General features: G+C 37.6%; 1 protein-coding gene across 1 annotated transcript in view; it reads right to left on the reverse strand.

The window, feature by feature from the left end:
* CHID1 (chitinase domain containing 1) overlaps positions 1-22,820 on the reverse strand; it is a 136,769-nt gene that overhangs the window by 87,564 nt on the left and 26,385 nt on the right. Inside the window, exons 8-9 of the mRNA XM_009276021.1 lie at positions 9,010-9,111; positions 6,470-6,625 (exon numbers count right to left, since the gene is read on the reverse strand). Of these exons, the coding sequence (XP_009274296.1) occupies positions 6,470-6,625; positions 9,010-9,111 (258 nt within the window). The remainder of the gene's footprint in view (positions 1-6,469; positions 6,626-9,009; positions 9,112-22,820) is intronic.

Here is a 22,820-nt window from a genome sequence, read left to right on the forward strand (position 1 = left end):
AAACCAAACCAAACCCAACCCACAAACAAACAAACCAACCAAAAACCCAGGATGTATTTGACCTTTACCTCAGGTAAAGGTCAAAAACTCTCCCAGGTTAGAAATAAGAGAAAAATATCCAGCTGCCTGGAGCCAACACTTTAGTCCATGCATCCCTGTCAGTGGTGGCTAGGTTGCAGGGTGACTGATATTCTTCATCCAGGCTGCTGTCTTTTGGCTCAGAAAGAGGAGGACTTCATGTCTTCAGAATCAGAAGCTTCCCAGAGGAATCTGTACTGCACATGATCCAACAAGTCAGCAGAGTGCACTCAGCCAGCTCTACACTAACTCGTAATAAAGACACTGAGCATTTTCAGGAGGACCTTTTCACACTCATCCCCAATTGATTTGCAATGGAACGGAACACAATGAGTATCTTGCGGGAGACAGTCAACACCAGACAAAAATTAATCATTATCCTTTCAGTACTGAGCATGAGAGAGGATGGGGCAATGGGAGCTAAGGGACTGATAGCGGAGGAATCTGGATACACACATAGTGTTACCTGTTCTATGTTGTTTGTTAATCACCATATATTTGAAGAGATTCAGTCAGGGCTAGTAGTGGTTTTAGGTCCACCACTAGTGATCTCACAAGCCCAAATAAGGCTTCCAAAGCTTCCTTCACTTTACTTTACACAGGGTGCAGACACCCACATGCAAATCTATGAACATAAGTAAATTTAACTTACAGTAAAGGTTTCTGGCTCTTCCCTTTGTTTGTTTTAAACCACAGAAATATTTTCCCAATTCCATCATGCTATCTTCTAATGGTTAGAGTACAACAATGAGACGATAAAGAACTATATTATTATTATTTTGTCAACATTTGACTGCCTAAATATCGCCTGTGGCAAATTTACTATTAAAAAAGATCCTGAGAGACAGAGAAGAGCACATTTCACAGCAATATGCCCACCATTTAAAATGTACGTCACAACTGACTACATTTTTTTGAAAACAGATGCACTGAGGTATATACACTCACTCACAGCCAATATGCCATTGTACAGCTGAACTTCAGAACCAATCGTATGCCTAATAAACACAAGCCACCTTTCCCTCATTTCAAAAGAAATAAGGAATGTGTTTTACATAAAAACCAATTATAACAGCTTTTGTATTTAATGTCATATTTACAATTTGGACAAACTGAAATATGATAATAATTTTACTTCGTAAGATGTTCTGCTTACTTTATACGAATTAACTAGTCTTTCACTGTCAGCTCACACTCACCTTCCATTCCTAAAGGGACGGAGGGACAGATATACCATGGAAGCCACAACAACAGAATATCCCAGAGGGAATTTAATAGAATAAACCTCTTGAAACACTCCTGAATTATTTAGATGTTTGTAAAATAGAAATAACTTCTTTCCGATTCCAGGCCCAATTGTAACTTCCTCCTATCACTGCCATGATTTTACTATCTGACCCAGCAGTACAATTTAAGAAAGAGCTTAACAGTTTCTCCAATAAAGCAGAGAGATGGACAACAGATCAAGAGGATGTTTAATCCTACAGAGCTAATTGGTCCATCGGTTTACTTGAAATATTAGTATCTTCCCAATGTTACATAAACTATGAGCAAAATGGATTAAATCAGGAGACAGAATCCTGGGATGCAGGGGAGTAACTGAAATCCTGAGAGAATTACAGCATGAAGAGAAATATTGTAAAAGCCTTGAAGCTTGAAGAGTAGAAGTGTCCCTTGCACAAGTTTTTTGCTACCTTCTGTAAGACAAAATCATGAGTCACAGTTGGTCTAAATGTTCTTAAATTGCTCCTAATAAAGACACTACCATGGTAATTCAGGGAAAAAGCTCACCTCTAACTGTTTCTAACTACCACTTTTTATTACCTGTTATTTACAGAATGGCAGGCAGCCAATAAAATTCTCAGTAGAACTCTACATCCTCACATAGCTTGCAAATCATCTTATTTTCTACCTCTGAATAGCACAACACATTGTCAAATTAGTTTCTCCCTTGCTTCAACTGGCAATTTATTATATCAATCTTCTTAAGTGTTTAAAAATTAACATAAAAATCCCTATTCGGGTTCCTTTAAATAAAAGGTAAACACACACAGCATTGTCTCACAACAATGGAGTTATTCACATATCTATTTTCAACAGCTACGTTTGGAACAAAAGCAGCTTGGATGCAGAATATATTCAAAAGTTATATACAACCAGGTGAAACATCAGAGATGTACCTTCCCTCTTTCAGCACTACACAAAAAAATAAATGACAAAATGTCTTTAACACATTAAACTTAGCAGGGATGTGCTCAATAAAGAAGGCTGATTTATCAAACGTGAGTGGCACCATTGCCACATGATAGCCTTTGATTTACATGGCTTTTAATTCACAGCTAGCAATGAAATTTATCAGTTCCCTTTTGGCCCAGGTCATAAAGGCTACAGGTTTTAGATGGCATGGAATGGAAAACACCACTGCACTGCTGTCTAAGCTCCTATGAGAAGGCAAAAGAAAACAATGGGTATTACTGCAACTGAAATATAATGTCCCAACGATTAAGAGAGATTCTGAAGAGCAGATAGCTAAAGGCAAAAAAAGTACATCGGAAGTAAGCAGCTTGTGAGATTGAGGGGCTTGCTGACCTACTACACGTCTCAAAAAGGACTCAAAGGTAAAGACTCTGCAGAAAGGCTAAACAATTTCTTAAGCTTCAGGGTATACTGAAGAATTATTTACCCAAGACATACACTTTTGAGGTGAAGAAGAAATAGTCAGGTTGCGGTACCAGTAGAGGACATGCTGGAACAAACTGATCATTAGAGCAGCAAGTCAGCAACACCAGATGGTTATGTTCTGACAGGATTTTAATACAGTGCTAAGTTTTAATGACTGCATCTTAGCAGTTCAGACACCTGATTCTTCACAGCCAGAGGGCAGAAAACATTGCCAGAAGCAATAGAGGTGATTTGGGGAATCACAGGCACAACATCTTTATTTCAGGCTTAGCATTTCACACAAATTATGTCAGAACTAAATATACACAGGAATGTAGCTTCCTTGCAGCTAAACAACAATGGTACTTGGCTGATTAAAGCACCAAAATGTGCTATAATCTCTGAGACTGACTCATTATATTAACAAGTAATAATTGTGACTGAGCTGCAAAATGAACACATTGTTACTGCAAATATAAGCTGTAGTTCCTACTGTAACAGCACCCAAAGACAAACTACATTGTGCTGTAAAAGAAAAATTGTTTTCATTTCATTTAATCCTGATATATATACATACAGCAGCACATACACATATACATATTACTTTTTATGGCGTGTATGAAGGAAAAAGTATATTATGTGGAAAGGTTGTATATCTTTTCAGCAAAATGGTAACCAAGTACTTCTACCTTTAGATTACATTCTGCAATTAAAAAACACTGCCAGATATTATTTATTTTCTATTGAAAGTTATTTTACGAACTTCTGGACTGAAAAAATATTCAGTGAATGAAATCTACCTACATTCAGAGACTCTTTCCATCACATAATTCCTATCCTAAAGAAAAACACAAACGTGAGACCAGCAAAGGTTTCTGCACTCTGCATGTAATCCTATGTATAAGCTATACTAATAATCAATTCAAGTGCATACTACTTTTACATCAAACAACTTGAGAATATACAGTTTGCCACTGAAGCTTACAATTCTCCAGCTCTCTTATTAAAGATGATCAGATTCCGATGAATATGCTTCAACAAGACAGTGTGCACCTTACAGTGTGCCAAGGAGCACTGGCATGTTGGAGACCTGTACATGCAATAAATTTCAGATGCAAAAAACTGAAGAGAAACCTACAACAAAAAAGTTGATACCCACCATACTAAACAGATTTTGAATTAATTTTAATTTCAGTACTTTAGCTTAATATCACTATCACTACAACATATGGAGCGTGCCTTAAACCTTCAATAATTTTTACAGGTCATGACTAACACTGGATTACAGTCACCAAGAAACTGGAAGCTTGAATTCACTAAGGAGCCAAGGTGAGCAAAATAACTAATCAAGCCATCCACTTCTACACTGGACACAGCTTCTGAGCAGCCTTTTTATATAGTATGAAGCAGATACAAAGATGTGAAGGAATAGGATCAGCCTCAGCCATGTGTCTTATTAGAGAACAAAAAACCATGATATAGCCAGACTATTAATAATAGAAAAAGAGGAAAGCTTTTTTGGAGGGAGGGGGGAAGAGCATCTCTGAACAAGCTGTGCCCATTCTGGGATTCAATTGGATGTGACAGTGATAGTTTTCAAAGATTCACAGATGCTAGCTGTTCCCAATAAGTGGCAGAAAGCTTATTTTACACTAATAACCTTTTTTCTGTTTTCTTTACAAAAGACGGGCCTATTTTGACGCTGCTTTTTTCTGTATGTCAAAAGACGGGCCTATTTTGACGCTGCTTTACCTTTTACCTTTTTTACTATTACATTACTACACGACTAGGACTTCCTTACAAACAGCCTGTTCCCAATTAAGTGGCAGAAAGCTTATTTTACACTAATAACCTTTTTTCTGTTTTCTTTATGTCAAAAGACGGGCCTATTTTGACGCTGCTTTACCTTGAACCTATTTTACTATTACATTACTACACGACATACACAGCAAAGACTAATACATAACTGTGCATGCTCAAAAATTTATTTCTGGAAAAATAAACTTAACCATTGACTGACGTTTAATAGGTAAGGCAGCAAAGTGAAAATGAATGTGTTTTATGTATAAACTCAAAGACTCTTAAAGACTTTGTCCAGAACCTTGCTTCTGGTAGATATCTAAAACATTACAGTATCATAGTCTGTCAATGAAGAATATGTTAACAGTACCATTCTCTGTATAAAACATATTGTCCCGTACTGTGCGCCAGTGCACTACATACAAGTAAATGTAGCCTTTTTTGGTATAAGTTAGATTAATCATACCTGACTGTTAGCTAAGATATTTTTGCCATTAATTAAAAAGCAACATGAATTAATACTATAAATAGTCCAGAAGAATCTATGAAAAGCAAAAGTAGATGCCATCCTAGTGTGCAGTATGTTTTCAAGTGGAAACTTCATTCCAAAAGTTGCAGTTCAGAAAAAAGCAAGATCCTTTTATTCTGCTAGATAGTGCTATACTCCTACCTGCAAAAGGAACTGTAAATACTACAGTGAAGCTACATTAATTTTGCTGAGCTTGTATAATTAGGCTTGTACATCAACAATGCTTTAACTATTGAGTATTCTTCCTGCCTAACCACTACCACTAACTTTACAGAAGCCATGCTGATATACTCACTATATACCTTTCACTGTAGACAATGGCTGTATTTTCCCCACCCTGTAGTCATTTTCTATTATTCAGCCAGATTCAGACACAATTCAGCACTGGGAGAAAACTGTGTCTACAGGATTATATCCCTGCAAACAGCCAAGGTGAAGCAGAAAGACAGCAGAGGCAAGTGCAATGATGACAGAGTGTTTGTGTAACTGAAGGCACGGAGATAAAAAATTCAGGCCCTTACCTTATACAATCCACCTCAGATAGTATTTCAATGCCCAACAAGCAATCTGTTACTATATTGAAATATCCTGGTATAATGAACTTAGTAACCTGTGAAAGTGAAAACAGTCACCTAACCTCTTGTGGTTTAGGTTTGTTTCCACTTGGCTTGGTTCTATTTTACAAATTAATAACAAACTTCTGAACAAACCCGATTTTCCTGCCAAATTCACACTGTTTTTCTTGCTTTTTCTTCTGGCTTGATGTACTATACCCTGATGTATTTCTACAAAGCCCACTGTTATTATAGGTGGTTATTACCCAAAACTAAAACAACTATTTTCCTCTGAGAATCAATATAAAATTTCAGGCTGGCTTTGGAATACTTCCCTTTATCTTGTTACAAATTTTTGTCTCCTGGTGAGCTTATTGCAGCTTTTTCTACTCAAAAGAAACTTGGTGGTATATTGCTGTTTGAAACCAGTATCAAATTTCAAAGTAACAGGTAACAACTTCAGGAGCTGAGAGAAACAATCTTTAGGTCAACTGCATGAACCCCCAAAATGATACAGAGCATAAGAGAATACTGCAGAACATTTTAACACAAAGATGGCAAACTGTATATACAAACATGGATAGAGGGAAGAGGGAAAACTACACAAATCATTTTTCCATAGGAGTTCTGACAGGATAACTGTGCCATCTATCTGCACTTCTGTACAGGGAAGAGAAGTTACAGGTCTTATTCTAACTGGTGAGCTACTATTTCACGTGCAGATTTATCACTTTTGCCATTTCTATGTTACTAACACATCCATATTTCTAAACAAGAATACTTGTAAGTTTCTGAGTTTTGTGAGAATATATCATACATAAGTACTTATTAGCCAGAGAAGTCTTACCTGCTACCAAGGATTGGCTCCCCAGAGGTTCCCAAAGCAGAATAGTCCATGCCATAGAAATTCAGCCCTAGAAGTATTTTATTCCTCCATTTTGAATCAGGATCCAGTACTTGAACACAGGCTCGTACCCAGGGAAGAGGGGAATTGGGACCAGGTCTGTCAAGTTAGCAAAAATCAAAGAGGTTGTCAGAAAAAGTACACATTCATTCTCGGACTTCTCTTTTTGACTAGTGTAATTGTAAAGAGCAAACTATGGCACACAAAAATCAGTGAAGGTTAACCTACAGTCCTATGAATGTTAAATGCACATTCTTCAGTGGCTTGAAGTACTGATGCACAAAACATGCTTGCCCCACTCTTGACTTTGTGATTAATTTCTAAGGTGAAGGGACACAAAATTTCCTACAGTGGGTAAGAAAACGTTTCCACCTAGCACATTTTCTCTGTCACTGGGCCTGGCACAATGCCCACGCAATAATTCAAAACGCTGTATGACTTCAGTTGTTTTCCAATACCATCCTCAATGCTTTTACTGTAAACTGGCACAATGTACTGAGACAAAATCCACCATTTACTTACAGAAAGAACTGTAAAATCAGTGACTGGTAAGCAAGACAGGTTTCAATCATTGTTTAACACTTATTTATGGATAAAACCCTGAATAGGCAATTACCTAACAAAAAGCTACATTAAGAAAAAGAGTAGAGCCTTAATACACAGAGTAATTGAATTGCCATACATATAGTATCAGGATATCGTGCTCATTCAATTCCTATCTCATCAGAGAGGAGAGCAGGCTTTATCACAAACACTCACTAACATGATAAAAGGCACTCACTAACATGATAAAAGGAAAAGCATATTCTAGTCTTAAAAATATCAACATCATCTACTCCCTACTAATTATCTGCCTCAAAGCCTTTGGGATATCTGTATCATTAAAACTCAATGTGCTAATGTTGCTGGAAATTGTGTTCATATTTAAAGGCAAAAAAATTGTGAGAAAACATACGTATTATCCTGTATTTCATATACTCGGACCAATCAAAGCAAAAGTGAAAAAGATTTGAATTCTTTTTATCAAATCCTCTCTCAGACTAAAAGTATTACATCTCAGAAACTACATTTATTTCAAATACAATGGGTGTGAACTGAAGAATGCTTCCCTCCTCCCTTCAAGTAAAAAAGATTAGCAGCTCCAAGTCAGGTCTAAGTAACTTAAAGCACCAGCGAAAGCCTAAAGATGTGACTGTACCGTAACACAACCTGTGATTTTAACATGGCATAAAGCATGGTGCAGATTCGCCACACAGGAAAGAAGCGGCCTACAGCACAGTATTTCAAAATGCATTCAGGGTTCCAGATGGGTTTGTATAGCCTGTACAAAAGCCCTTAGCACCTCATCTTCATAGATGTCAGATTTACCTACAGGAAAACTAAGCTGGATACATCTATGCTGCGTATTCCAGCAAGAGAGTAACAAAAAAACCTGTTCTACCTTCAGTACACATTACTGTCTATGTTTGTTCTCCCCTAGACCACTAGGCTTGAAGACGTAGAGACAGGCCTGGGGAGAGATAGGAAGGAGGTATATAAATTCTTTTCAGAAAAGACAAAAGTTCCTTTCTGTTAAACCTGTCTAGACGTTATCAAAATGCTAATATACTACAGGTGACAAAGCAATGTAATAAACACAAAAATGATGGCATTTCTAAATCTGCCAGTTTACCACAAATATTAACTCCGGACAGCCACCTTCAAGCAAGATATACAGAATCTCCCAGGAATTCCAAAAGCATATCCTTTCCTGCAATTTGGAGGTGAAATGAACCATACTTTTGGAGAACAGTAACATAAAAAGTCTCTGCAGAGTTTAAGGACCTCTCAGCTAACTGCTGTTCCACTTTCACACAGTTAAAAATATTAAGTTCCTGAAAATGAATATTCATGTACAAGAGTGGGGTTTTGTGTTACTTTTCAGTCAGATCACCTCCCTGATCTGGTTTGACGAACTGCCACATGAGCAGCTGTATCAGTACAAGGGAGGGACTAGTGGAAGAATGGAAAAACATATTCAAGCATGTCCACATTAGCAGTGCTGCCAAAAGGCAGTCTGCTGCCTCAGGATGAAGTAAATGAGTTGTCAATTCTGCTTTAAAGCTAATTTTTTCGACAATGGCATGTACTAGATTATTCATGTACCTACCCTGCAGAACTGTGCTAAATAACTAAAACCAAAAAAACGTTGCCTGGAAAAGAATAAGTGTCATGGAACTAGTAAAAGGATAATTTTTTTAGCTTGAATACAAAGCCTTTCACAATATCTGCGTGCCAAATATACACTGCTATCAAATAATGTCCTGAGTTATTGGCTTGTTCAAAAATCACCTATCCTAATTACTAATCCAAAACTTTAGTATCTGACACAGTTAAAACACACTGTCCACTTTACTAAAAAAATGAACTCATACTGTAGATTTAACAGTGACTGGGAATCAGTTCCTTCAGCAATATTTTTCTAATGTTAGATGGAGTCTTACCGTTGTGGTGTTGAATAGTCATATGTCATGAGACTGAAGCTGTCTATTGCTGAGGCCAACTGATCAAACTCTTTCTTTGTGAACATTCCCGGCTCGTTAGTCCTTTTAAAACAAAGCAAAACAAAAACAACAGGAAGAGATAAATTACTACGATAACCTGGCTTATTCTCTCCTTTGGGTTTCATACCATTTGGTCAGGTGAGAAAAATCTTTCATTCTGAGGTGGCAAAAAAAGATATTTCAGTGCCATTCTTATAATAAATGTCTAAGAAAAAAAATATTCAATGCTACTTATGTTGCCAGTGGGAAGAATCAGACTTCCACAGCATACTTACCAAATAAGCACTTCCAGCATGGCTACAATAGTGATTATAAGGGCTGTGGACTAATCAAATTGCCTTAGGTAGCAATCAACTGAGCTCTAAAAGCTTTTACAAAACCTTTAATTGTTTGACCTGTCAAACTGTTTTTGTTACTTATAAAACTAAGTTATCTGAGCCATACTTAAATAAATGGATGGGTGCAGCTGTTGATACAAAAACATAAACCAAAGGTAATTTTTTTATTAATCTGAAAAAGAACAATAATTTCAGCTTGTGTTGTACTTCAGAAATTTTCTGTGTGGTGCTTAGTTGCTGGCCGGGGTTAAATCACGATATGGACTCATAGAGACTACTGACTTCTTTCAACCATTCAACTCAGAAACAATTAATGCACACAAGTTGCCTGAAAACATTGAATCTGTTTCAAAAGAATTCGTAACTTCAAACTAGCAGCTCACATAGGGAACTAGCAGCTCACAGCAGGGAACATAAGGCAGCCTTAATCACATTGCAAAGATGAGACGGAACTAAAAAAGGAGAAGCTGCTGCCAGGAGAACCATGTCCTCAGCCAGAGGGCTCTGAAGCACATTAAGATGAGACAGACAGGTAGAGAAGTAGCATATTGTTCTAAATAGCCTGGGAAAGCAGGGCTCATAGAGGAACATTATAAAAGAAAAGAAAAAAAAAGGTGGTTTAACAGCTACAAACTCTGTGATGCAACTCTGCCATTCAAAAGACAGACTTAGAGGATAGCACAAGATTCCTCTAGAGAGTAGAGGAGAGAGACAGAAGAATCCAGACCTTCCCAGTAATATCAGAAACCGCTACTTGATCTAGAAATTAGTAGGCAACCCCTATCTAGATGAGGTACACATTAAAACCACTCACGTTCCATCTTAAATGTAAAAACCAAAAAGATGCTCAGTGACAGATGCAAGTAGTAAACTGAAAAATCATTTATTTTGACCCTTATCACTTTTGGATCAGTGTGCAAATTCTCCATCCAACAATATGTGCTGAGTGGATCACCAGAGCGTAACAGCATTCATTTATCAGTTTATAAGGACACTTTCTGTTCCATCACATTAGGAAAGAGGTTAACAGAGTACAGGTTACAAAGTAGGGTAGATTAAATCATGTAACATGCCTGTCATGTAATAAGGGAGCAAAGCATAAATGATACTTGCAAGTCAGATCAATGAACCTGACCAAAGATATACTGGAATATGTAGCTGTAATTTGTATGAAGCATAGTGGTGTTCTGGAAGTCTCAAGTTTTTAGAACCAGTGATATACTTGTCATATTAAGGAGAAATCCCATCCCTTTCCTTCCAGGGTGTGCTGGTTTTGGCTGGGATAGAGTTAATTTTCTTCATAGTAGCTAGTATGGGGCTATGTTCTGGATTTGTGTTGAAAACAGTGTTGATAATACAGGGATGTTTTCAGTATTGCTGATCAGTGCTTACACAGAGTCAAGGCCTTTTCTGCTTCTCACACCACCCCACCAGCGAGTAGGCTGGGAGTGCGCAAGAAGTTGGGAAGGGACACAGCTGGGACAGCTGACCCCAACTGACCAAACAGATATTCCATACCATATGACATCATGTTCAGCATATAAAGCTGGGGGAAGAAGAAGGAAGGGGGGGACGTTGGGAGTCACGGCGTTTTGTCTTCCCAAGTAACCATTACTTGGGAATGTGATGGAGCCCAGCTTTCCTGGAGATGGCCGAATGCTGGCCTGCTGATGGGAAGTAATGAATGAATTCCTTGTTTTGCTTTACTTATTAAACTGTCTTTATCTCAACCCATGAGTTTTCTCCCTTTTAGTCTTCTGATTCTCTCCCCCATCCCACCAAGGGGGGGGAGCAAGCGAGCCGCTGTGCGGTGCTTAGTTGTCAGCTGAGGTTAAACCATGACACGGGGTTTTAACAAATTAAAACAAATCTTCACTTCTGGAACCTATTGGTGGACCTCATTTTTTTGGATAGTTACCTGTTTGTCATTTACTGCAAATGCAAACTACAGGTGTTCTACAAGAATAAAGAAAATGAAAAAGTCACCTTTGAAACAATATAATGGCAACTTGGATCTCTGTAGGCAAAGCAATTCCCCAACGCAAACTCCAGCAAAACACATTTTCAGTAAATTGATTGTGATTACTCATGAAGGAAAAATCATAAAAAGTAATTATAATGTGTATTATATATTAGGGCAAGTTGGATTGCTTTATAGATTAAGCTGGGTAGTACTTCAATTAAATTTCTATAGGTAACTTGCCCTCTATATCCATTTTTCGTGTATACTGTCAAGGAATATGAAAAAAAAAAGAACAACAAAAAAATCCCAGGTTAGAATGGATATTGTCATCATTTTCTCCAAAGCAAGCTTGTAACTGAACTACTTCCGCTACAAAGGAATGCCATCTGAGGAGCAAGGTCATAAATTTCCAACTTGGAAGAAACCCAGCAGCAATGAATACACTTTGTCCATTCACGGATAGTGTTAAAACACCACTGCTCTTCACAGAAAGCAAGCACCACTCACCAGCTCAATCAACACCATCAGTCAATTCCTGCTCTAGTCAAACACTTCAGGAAACTGTCCACTGGAGCAAAAACAAGACTATTTGATTCATGCTTTGAGAATTGTTCTGAGTCAAGAAAATTGGCACTCAAGGTTAAAAACTAAATATTTTTCAACAGCTATTATGCTTCTCATTGGAGGTTTTCCAATCATTCTGATATTTAATCGTAAACTTAACTCAAGGGCAGGTATGTTCTACTGACTGCATTGTTGAGAAAACCAGCACAGAGAAAGTCAAGAGTCTTGGCACAGAATATGCAAAGTCCATGAGAATAAAAGTTTCCAGGTCTAAGCCAAATGCCTGTCATTCTTCTAAGCCTTGAATACCATTTCCAAAATATTCAGTGAAATGGCAGAAACTTCATCACCATTTATGAGCACTGTACAATATACATACTAAAGACAGCTTGTTATTAAATTGTCAGGTGACTAAAGCCTTGGTGATTTTATCTGCTCACTATCAACATCACAAATGTGAAGGAGCAGAAGTCAGATGTATGAACATGAATAATAGGAAAAGCAAATGATTTAATATATCTGAAAAGTCTCTTTGCATGGAATTAATCCTGACCTCTAAACTGCTTCCTTTGCTTTATCTTTGAGTTCACCATAAGACACAGTTCAAAAATTACATCCCATTTGGAGTCTAACAAATGTACTTGTTAAAAGAGTGAAGTTGAAAACTGAATACAAGAGAAATCTGCTGTTGAAAGAAACCTGCTCCTACTAGCCTAAAAATATACTGAAATTATGCAACATGCACTATAAATATGAAACAATTTGGATTCAAGAAGCAAATTTAAGCAGAAAAGGGTATTCTTTTTATGTTAGCTTATACTAAATCCTTTTTATTGCAGTTCTAAGAGTCAGACACTTCATATGATATTTGCATTTGTATTTTTCTAACTCAATACCTTAAGCAAATGTCATTCAGTTTCCTGAACATTCAGCTCAAATGCACTAGTATTCTTATGTGATTCTTATACCATTGTTCAACATAGTTAACTCCAAAACTTACTAAATACTAGCAAAACCCCCAACTATTCAGGTTTGGAAATGGCCATCTAATCTCAGCAAAATTTGCATCTATATGGACTGTAAAAGTTGCTCCATGAGGAGATGAAATTTATGGCACTTTAACTGCAGTAAAAACCACCTCTGATACTATATATACAACAAACTGTTCGTTTCAGCTGAGGTCTGGATATAATGTCCATCATGATGTGTATAGGACACTATCCCAGGTGCTTGTGCTGGTTGACAGCAGGCTCAATATGAGTCAGCAGTGTGCCCTGGCAGCCAAAAGGGCAAACTGCATTCTGAGGTGCACCAAACAGTACAACCAGCTGGTCAAAAGAGGCGATTACCCTGCTGTACTCAGCATTGGTGCGGCCTCACCTTGAGTACGGTGTGCAGTTCTGGGCCTCACAATTTAAGAAGGATGTGAAGGTCCTTGAATGCATCCAGAGGAGGGCAACAAAGCTGGTGAAAGAGCTGGAAGGTATGTCCAACGAGAAGTGGCTAAGGACTTTGCGTTTGTCTAGTTTGGAGAAAAGGAGGCTGAGGGGCAGCCTCATTGCTCTCTACAGCTTCCTGAGGAGGGGAAGTGGAGAGGGAGGTGCTGACCTCTTCCTAGTATCCAGTGACAGGATGCATAGGAATGGTTCAAAGCTGCGTCAGGGGAGGTTTAGCCTGGACATTAGGAAGCATTTCCTTACAGAGAGGGTGGTCAAACACTGGAACAGGCTTCCTAGAGAGGTGGTCAATACCCCACACCTGTCAGTGTTTAAGAGGCATTTAGACAATGCCCTTAATAATATGCTTTAACTTTTGGTCCACCCTGAAGTGATCAGGCAGTTGGACTAGATGATTGTTGTAGGTCCCTTCCAACAGAAATATTCTATTCTCTCTTTCCTGTGCCTTTGTAGGGAACCACTGAGTTACTGAGAGAAAAAGCAGTCTACTTTTTGAGCATAATGTTTAAGACACAGAAATAGTTCTAGTAAGTGACACAGTCCTTTTCTTGTACAGAGAACAGCTGTCCCTGAGACACATCAACACTTTTGCTTTAGACCAGCCCACTTCCTTGAGAGGTGATGAAGCTTCCACCACACACTTTTAAGAGTTGCATTTTCTTGGATAAAATACTGACTTTCCTGCTGAAACCTTGTTTACATGGCCCAGTATTAATTTCTTAGCTATTGTCACTTTTGACTTGACTAAGAAGCTCCTTTACTTTGTTGAGAGATCCACCGTTTCCATTTGTAGCCTCCTGACCCAAATTTCTGCTGGACAACACAGCAAGAGAAGAAAAACTATTCCCCTGAGAGCATAGGTCTTATTTGCACATATTCTTGACAATTTGTCAGTCTTTTCCAATGGCACGCTGCTATATGTATATACAGAAACTATTCTAGGGACATCATAGACTTAGAAGAAGAAATCACCTGTTTTCCTTGGTGTTTCTGTATACACAGCTTAGAATTTCACAGTCCCTTTTCTACCATTCTATCCTTTCACGTCTAAAATAAGTGCAGGGAAGTTTGTTTCATAGCCTAGAATGTCTGCTACCTGAATCTTCCAAATAGCACATGGTCATATGTATCAAAATTCCCATTAGTGCTTTACTGATAAGTATTTCTATAAGGTTTTGACTTTGTAGTCTTTCATATTGAAAGACTGGAAAAAATACTTCAGCCATGCAAGCCACTTTCATTTACTTTCAAATGAATCTACATTCTCAATTACTTCTTGTCTTACTATGATTACTCTCAAAATGAAATAAAATAAGGAAAAAAAAAAAAGGTCTTGTAACTGACTGCTATTCCCTGCAAGTTCAAACTGCATTCTTGTTTTAACCTCACCTTCTCCCTCCCTTATAAAAGAGAATTTTTCTGTATCCTCACGTCTTTGAATAGTCCTTCATAATGGAAAACTGATGGATTTCTGTTTCCTGTATATATCTATTTCAGAAGTCATCTTCTCAGTAATGAGTTAATTTTCTTGTTGTGTATAATTCTGTTTTCTCTGTAAAGCAACTGTTTGCAAATCTTCCCTTCTCCCATCTTTCTTCATCATCATATATTGTTGGTGTTCATAGCTCCTTAGAGTTAGCTGCACTAAAGTATAACGCTATTGCATTTTATGAACACAGACCACTGAATTCAGCTAATGCACAATCACTGAATAAAAATTCACTGTTTCTTCCTGCATCCAGTCTGTTCCACAGCAAATAGGAGAAAGAGCTAAAATCTCTACCCTGTGCATCACACAATTATAGGCACTGATGATAGTAGTCAAACAGATAATGAAGTAGTCAAATGCATAAAAAAGTTAAATCTGAAACCATTTTCTTTTCAGAAAAAATCCTTTTGGCAGTTTTGTAACTACCCTCTTTTTAGGTTCTCCAAAACTCTGTAAGGATGACAGCTCACTGAAGTAATTCTCCACTATCAGTATTTAGAAAACAGTTCTACGTGGATCCTACGTCGATTCTCTGGTGTCTTATAGATGTTCCATTTACAATGCCCTGTCACTGCTGGTTCTTGGGAAAAAAAGATGGGTCATCTTCATCTGTCCAGCTGCCTATTTTCATGAAGTGGTAGGGATCTGACTACTAAAACTATGTCAATTTTGTTTGAAACTTGTCAAATGCTAAAAAAGCTTTTGCAGAGAGATGAAGAACGGAAGAGATAAAGATTACAGAGACATTGTTTCCTCAGAAATCATGCTAAAAATAGAATTAAGGTCTGTCTGCAATAGTATTGGATGAAGCAGGCAAGTCAACAACAGGACCTTGACACGATACCGCTGTTCAAAGCCATGAACAATAATTACAGATCTAATCCTTGCTGTCAAAAAAAGAACATGACCATACTGAATGATTAACCAAAAAAGAGAGATTGTCAGACAGATGAAAATAGATTTAATACATAGTGGGGGCTGAATTCCATGCAGTTGATTGGAGATTTCAAAAAGCACAGCATGTTCTCCATCTCTGACCTCTCTCCCTCAGTGAGCACATCCTTGCAGACAATGTATCAAGGCTTTTACAGAGATGCATGTTACTCATTAAGCATTTCGGAAAATGTGCATGCTTAGTATTCAAATACATTCACAAGCATTTGTAATACAGCAGTCTTTTTCTCTATTTCCTTTCTAAGGACAAAAAGTAGCAAGAGCTGAAGAATTGCATGCAATGATATGATCCAAATCTCAGTTAAATCAGAGCTTAAACACAGTATCTGATTTTGTGGCCTGCAAACCCAGATCAATATGATAAATCAGGGACATTTGTACATTGCAAAACCGAAAGTGTTAGTCCACTGAGCCATACTGTTGCGGTCAGTCCATTGCGGGAGAAACAAGTAACACAAATTCCAAGTTAGTATAAATTTCTTCCTTTTTTTTACAATCTGTATGAAAGTCCCATTCCTCTTAAAATAGAAATAAAAATCAAACTGAAAGGTAACTCCATAAAACCAGTGCAATCACCACTGCTCACATACACTCTTCCAGTCGTGGCTTTTCATCTGATTCTACTCTTAGAACACCCTCCCAGTTTCACACATGAAAAGTGTTGGGACAGATGAAGGCAGAGACAAAAGCAGGAGGTTCCTTCCCCTCCCAACTAACCCCCATCATCTTAACATCTCCAAATCACAATTTGCTCATGTAATATGAAAGACTACCTTATTGTTAATAAGTCAGAGAAATATCAACCCAAGAGATAAAAATTATGAAAGAATGAGCAAATGAAAAAAGGGGAATTTTAATGGAAACATGACAATTTAGCAGTTCATTTCTAATGAGTTGGAACAACCTGAATATCCCAAGATAATTACTTTAGCAAGCCTGGGCTAGACATTAGGGAGAACCTTCTAATGATGCAGGTAGTCTAAGAGCACTGTAGTAACATTCATTCATTGGTAGATTTTAAGAGCTTGTTAGATAAATTTCTATCAAAAGTCACATAGTTATAGTTTATCTTGTCTTAGGATAATGCACCTTCCAATACTATTCTCTACTATTCAGAATAGTAGCTTAAATTCAGAAATAAAAACCTGCAACCCTACTTGTGCGCTGTCTTTGTCTGCTGCACTAATTTCATGATAGAAATGGTAAAATTCAGATGCCTTCAAAGAGCATAAGGGCTGTCAGTTGTCCACAGAAAAGATCACAATTTAAAATAAAAAAATCTCTACCAAGTGCATCCTTAAAACACAAACCTGAGTGATTTTATTAGCATTACTGACGATGTTTGAGTTTTCTTAATGGCAAGAATCTCTTTACCAAATCCTCAGATTAGATTAGGATAGGCATTTAAAAAACAACAACAAAACCTAGCCAGCTTGACAAGCAAGAAAATTGTAACCGAGTGCTACAGATTCACAATGCAAAAGAACTGGGAGTGGCTACCTCACACAATAGGAGTGCTTCGTATCACTAGGGGACTGTAAATGATAACAGACTGACAAGTAAAAACTTGCTGTATTTTCATAAGGAAACAAAATAGTATTTATGTACCAAATGTAATTTTTGCAGAACATTGAGGGCTGGCACTCTTCCTTAATATACATACCCCATCCCAGCTGTTGCCCTTGCAGTACTTGCTCTCCAAACAGGGAGAAAAACAGGATCTGTTCTTGTCATGGAGTAGCCTACACAGTTTTCTTGAAGCCAAACTAATTACCTGTGGCCCATCTGGTTTAAAACAGTAACAGAAGTCAAGAAGGAGAAACATGCCAACAATTTTATGTCCTGAAAAGAAAGCATGAAATCCCAGCAGACACCTAGGGACAAATGAGTCTGAAAACTGCTGTCCTCAGAGCTGAGGCACGCTGGCAGACCAGTCTGCACCACTTACACTGTATTTTTCAAGTAACTTAAGAATTTGCATGTGAAACTCTAAGCCAACATAAGAAATTCACCTATTTGACAAAAACAGACAACATGAATACCAAAGAAGAAAAAGTTTTTTTCGATACTTGTCATTGTATTTACTGTTTCAATTTTTGGGGAGGTTAACTGCTCTCTTTTAAAGCTGTTTCTGTTATGTTGCTTCAGCCTCTTCAGAGGAGTCATTTAAGCAAGGCTATGCATAAATGAACATCCACTGTGTCACCATTTCGTTCTCCTAATTTCCAAACTATTCTAGTGCCTTTCATGCCAGAGCTTAATGCCCAGGCAAGCCATGCTCCAATAGCAGAACATCACGCAAAACAAACTTGTACCCTGAAGCATATGAGCCTAATTTAAAAACTCTAACACACCAAATGTAGGCTTAATTCCTCCTTGCAAAGATTAAAATGCTCATCGTTTTTCTTTTTTTGGAAAGTTTTCCAACTTCACACTGAAACTTATGCAGTAATTGCTCTACAGCAGCTGGCTCAGAATTGGTAGAGCTACAAATGCCAGACATGGTGAGGAATACATTCCACTCTTTCTTCTCTTTGACCGTCGTTAGTTGACCTACAGACTATTTTAATGATTCTCCCTGGTGGGAATTCAAAACCTGATATGTACACCTGCTTCAGCATGTGTCAGTGCTGTCAGACTTTGGCTGCATTAATTTTATATAGTAAGGCATAGTCTTTAAAAAGCCACTTCTAAGAATAGATTTGTTCCCTCAAGTCCTTTCTGATCTATACAAAATGCATTCAACCTTTCATGGCTGCAGTGAGAGCCATGCTGTACTGAGCTGGCAGCCCAACAAACAGCAGCAAAAACAGGGAAGTCATCGGCGAGGGAAACAGATGTAGTTTAGAGCCGTCAACAAGCATCCATATTTACTGTAGCTAACAGAATTCAGTTTAAAAAGAGATGTGACTGACAGACCTATACTTTAAGCCTTTATACAGGAAAGAAACAAAACCATGAGCTCAACAGCATGACTCTGAGTATGATTCAATAGTATTACTATAATTTGAAGAGGTTATTAAACTTTCTCCAATAACTGTTACTTAGAAGTAGTCAGTAGTCATTTCTACCCAGTTTTCTGCTCCCCTCAATAAAAACTCGTATCTCAAGATGTATCTTGTGATCCAAGTCACACATATTTCACAGGTTCTCTAATATGCAATAAAAACTATTATGCCAATCAGCTAGCCTAGACAGCCCACTTAAGAGTCATTCCTATCCCTTCTTGAGTGCTGAATTTTATGCACAGAGCCCGATTTCAAAATCTCTTGATACGTAACTGTACTCTCCATATTCCTGACAGTGCCTTTTTTTTAGGCTACTCACAGGAAGATTGACGACTATGGGACCAATGGAGGGCAATGTGTTATTATCAACTAGGCACAACAAATAGGAACCGTGCATAGTTACAGTTTTCAGATTTTCCTTCCCAAGTCCCATTTTCTGTATATTGCTTGCCCAAAGAGACTGTCTTCCAGCATCAAATTTCTTTATTAGCAACAGCAAGCATGGGAGAGCATATTTGGTGTGTATACTAGCTAATTCTACAATGAATACACACATCATTTTTAGAATTGCTTGCTTTTATGTGACCTCATTTGTCAAATTGGAAGGAAAAGTAAGAAAGATAATCAGACATGTAGAAAGATCAGAAAAGTGCAGCAAGAGTATTATTGATTCCAACAAAAGAAGATTATAATGGCCAGGTTTCTCACAAACATTTTAACCTCTCATAGCATTAAGTGTAAGTATTGGTAAAACAGAATCCTACTTAACAAACACTACTCTACAAAGTTGTTTTTCTAGTATGCTGTTATTTGACATAATCTGATAATTTAAAACTCCATCTGAAACAAGCAATAGGTTTCCTGCTGTTTTGATCCCTGGCATTATTTACATACCAAAATTTCAAGGCTTTACATTCTGGCCCACATAGTCCTGCCTGAGAATGATGTTAGAAGTAAGTGATGGTTCCCATTTCACTCCAAAACAGAGCTGTCTTAGAAGCTGTTGATAATTTAATTTAATTTGTTTACCATACATTATCGTAAAAATTACCCTGTTGTTTACTTGCGTATTCTGCATCAGAATTACTACTTGCTAGAAATGCTTCTAAGGAAAACAGTGCATATATACTGGAATAATGAACCCACGAACATATAATTCTGTATACACAAAGTTATGGCAAGGCAATTGAATCTGCAGCAACTTCTAAAGATGCCAGATTCCTGGTGAAAAACACAGATCACCTTAATAATTACAAGTATCCATTCATAATCAACTTCTAAGAGACTAAAACACCTGTTTCCTTTATCACATATGCAAAACACTGGTCAATTGTGGCATGTATTGAGCTGGGCAACTGTGAGGTCAACAAGCAATTTTCCATCATGTACTCTTCCTACTTTTCAGCCAAGTATGTATGTATATTTATAGGAAAGGAGGAAAAGAGCATGACAGTACAAAGTAAAAGGAGGGACAAGTTGTCTGCCCTGCTGTCAATCTTTCCCAAGAGGCAGGGTAGCAAAACTAAGCTGATATCCACTGCTACTGGATAGCAGTAATGAAGACTGCATAGATTCTAGTAATTTTCATTGCACAGCAGCTCTGGAAGGAAAGAGCTGAAGCTGCTTAAGACAGTCCTTCACATCTGCAATGTTTTTGCAGCAAGAATAAAGAATAAACTGAGTGCTAAAATCTTCATTTTGGAGAAGTGGAAGTTTAGAGGTGGAAAATACTGACAGTACCTACCTAGAGAAGCTTTAACTAACAGGGAGAGAGGCTGCAGATTTTTTTTTTTTTACTCTTACATATGCAAATATGAACATCCAAAGTTAGGGATGCTTGCCGTATTTTGAATGATGAGCATCCATTATGTTCAAATATTTGAACAGAGAAAAGTGGTTTGGGTTCCTGCAGCTTTCAAATGAAAGCAGCTGCACTACTACTGTGCATCTCAAGAAGCCAATAAAGACAGACAAATTTGATATGGATTATTTGCCAAGACTGCAGTAGCGTTAATACGCTCTTTTCAAAGCCTAGAATCTAAAAAAGTGAAAAAACGACAGACATACTCAACTACAGATTTAACTGCATGTTTCACGAGCAAGTAACAAGTTGTGAGCAAGACTGCTGCATAGCAGAGAAGTATTTTGCAAACTTTCTAAAGAACAAACAGGTATTAAAACAGCATTACAGTGGAGTAAGCTGAAGAACCTGAGTATCAAAACTTCTTGTTTGCAGGATGTTTTGGCACAAATTGGAAATCCTGCTTTTTAGCCATCTCTGGTTCCAGCTGCTTGACAAGTGACTTTCATTAATTCAGTTGTCTGGCTTTCTTTTAAAGTTCAGAGAGCAAATGTATATTGTTTTCAGCATTTTCTTCTTGTATTTATCTTAAGAGATTATACTAAGTTTAGCATAACAAAGCTAGTAATAACTTGAACTTTAGCAAGACCATTTTAAAAAGATAGATCACTTCAAAATGCTGGGGGGTGTCCATCCCCCAAATCCATTGTTACATACCTTGCTGACAGCATACCAAACAATTCTAGGATTCCCCCTAATACAAAGGTGGATCTTGATCCATAAAACTTATCGTGCAGTCTAAGAGACAGCTGATTCTTACAACAAATGAAAAACACAAAGAAACATCCACCTAGTCTGAACAGTCCACCAGTGGTCTAAAGGAAGAAAACCCTGTTACATAAATATATCTTCATAAACTTCAGAGACACTAGAAGCAGCTTCCCAATTTCTCCAGAAAAGTTTTCTCTTCACTTTCTACTCCACCAAAAGAACTGTTTTTAACAAGTTAACGTCTTGTTTTCCTGGAAATACAATTTTTTGCTTCCCAAAGAAAGAACTGAGTATTTTTATCCTTTTCTTCCAAGCTGATGTAAAGACCAATGTATCACTGTCACTTATACAGCCCCTGTTGACACATTGCCCCTGTTGACATTTAAAGACTTCTTATGTCTCCTGACACTTTTTTCCTCTTTTTAATATACTAAATACAGTTCTTGAAACTTTCCTCAAAGGAGACATTATCTGTACTTCTAGCCATTTTTCTTGCTTTCCTCTAAACACTCTCATTTTTTTCTACATCCTCCTATAAATACAGTATCCCAAACTCAGTTTTCCATGAGACCTGCCTAACACTGAGAGCAGAATTATGTCTCCTGACACTTTTTTCCTCTTTTTAATATACTAAATACAGTTCTTGAAACTTTCCTCAAAGGAGACATTATCTGTACTTCTAGCCATTTTTCTTGCTTTCCTCTAAACACTCTCATTTTTTTCTACATCCTCCTATAAATACAGTATCCCAAACTCAGTTTTCCATGAGACCTGCCTAACACTGAGAGCAGAATAATTACCTTTTGTCACCCTGAAAGCTCCCTGCCAATCATCTCAAAATGAAGTGTCCCTTTCCCTACATCTCACAGCACTGTTGCCTCAGCATTTTGCAATTGTCTGATCCTCTTTCAACACAGCTCTGCCCAGAAAGTTTCCATGCTTTTCCATGTTTCACTTCTCCCTCCTTAAAATAGTATTTTATATCCATCTTTACTTAATCTCATGGCATTAATCCCAGGTAATTTTTAATGTTTCTGGAATAACTTCAAGATCTGATCACCTCCTGTTAAATATTTACTTACCAATCTGGTATCTTCCACAAACTTAAAAACAATCCACCAGCCTTACTGTTTTAGGAAAATGCTTTAGGTCACTTTCATACAAGATATATTGCCCTACCACTTCTTTGGCCCAGATTTTAGAGAAGTCCAGCAGCCTCTGCAGAGAACCAGCAAAGATTGATTTTTATACTGCATATACAACAGGTCTAATGTATCCAGAATATATTAGACTTGCTAGGCATGTGCCACACAGTTGATCTCTGCTATCCTATACATTCTGCTCTATACCATATGGACACATATTTCTTCCTGGAAAATCTAAGGGACACGGTTTAAAAAATATGG

The sequence above is a fragment of the Aptenodytes forsteri genome, unplaced genomic scaffold (genome assembly GCF_000699145.1).
Source record: "Aptenodytes forsteri isolate BGI_AS27 unplaced genomic scaffold, ASM69914v1 Scaffold17, whole genome shotgun sequence".
NCBI classification, from domain to species: domain Eukaryota; kingdom Metazoa; phylum Chordata; class Aves; order Sphenisciformes; family Spheniscidae; genus Aptenodytes; species Aptenodytes forsteri.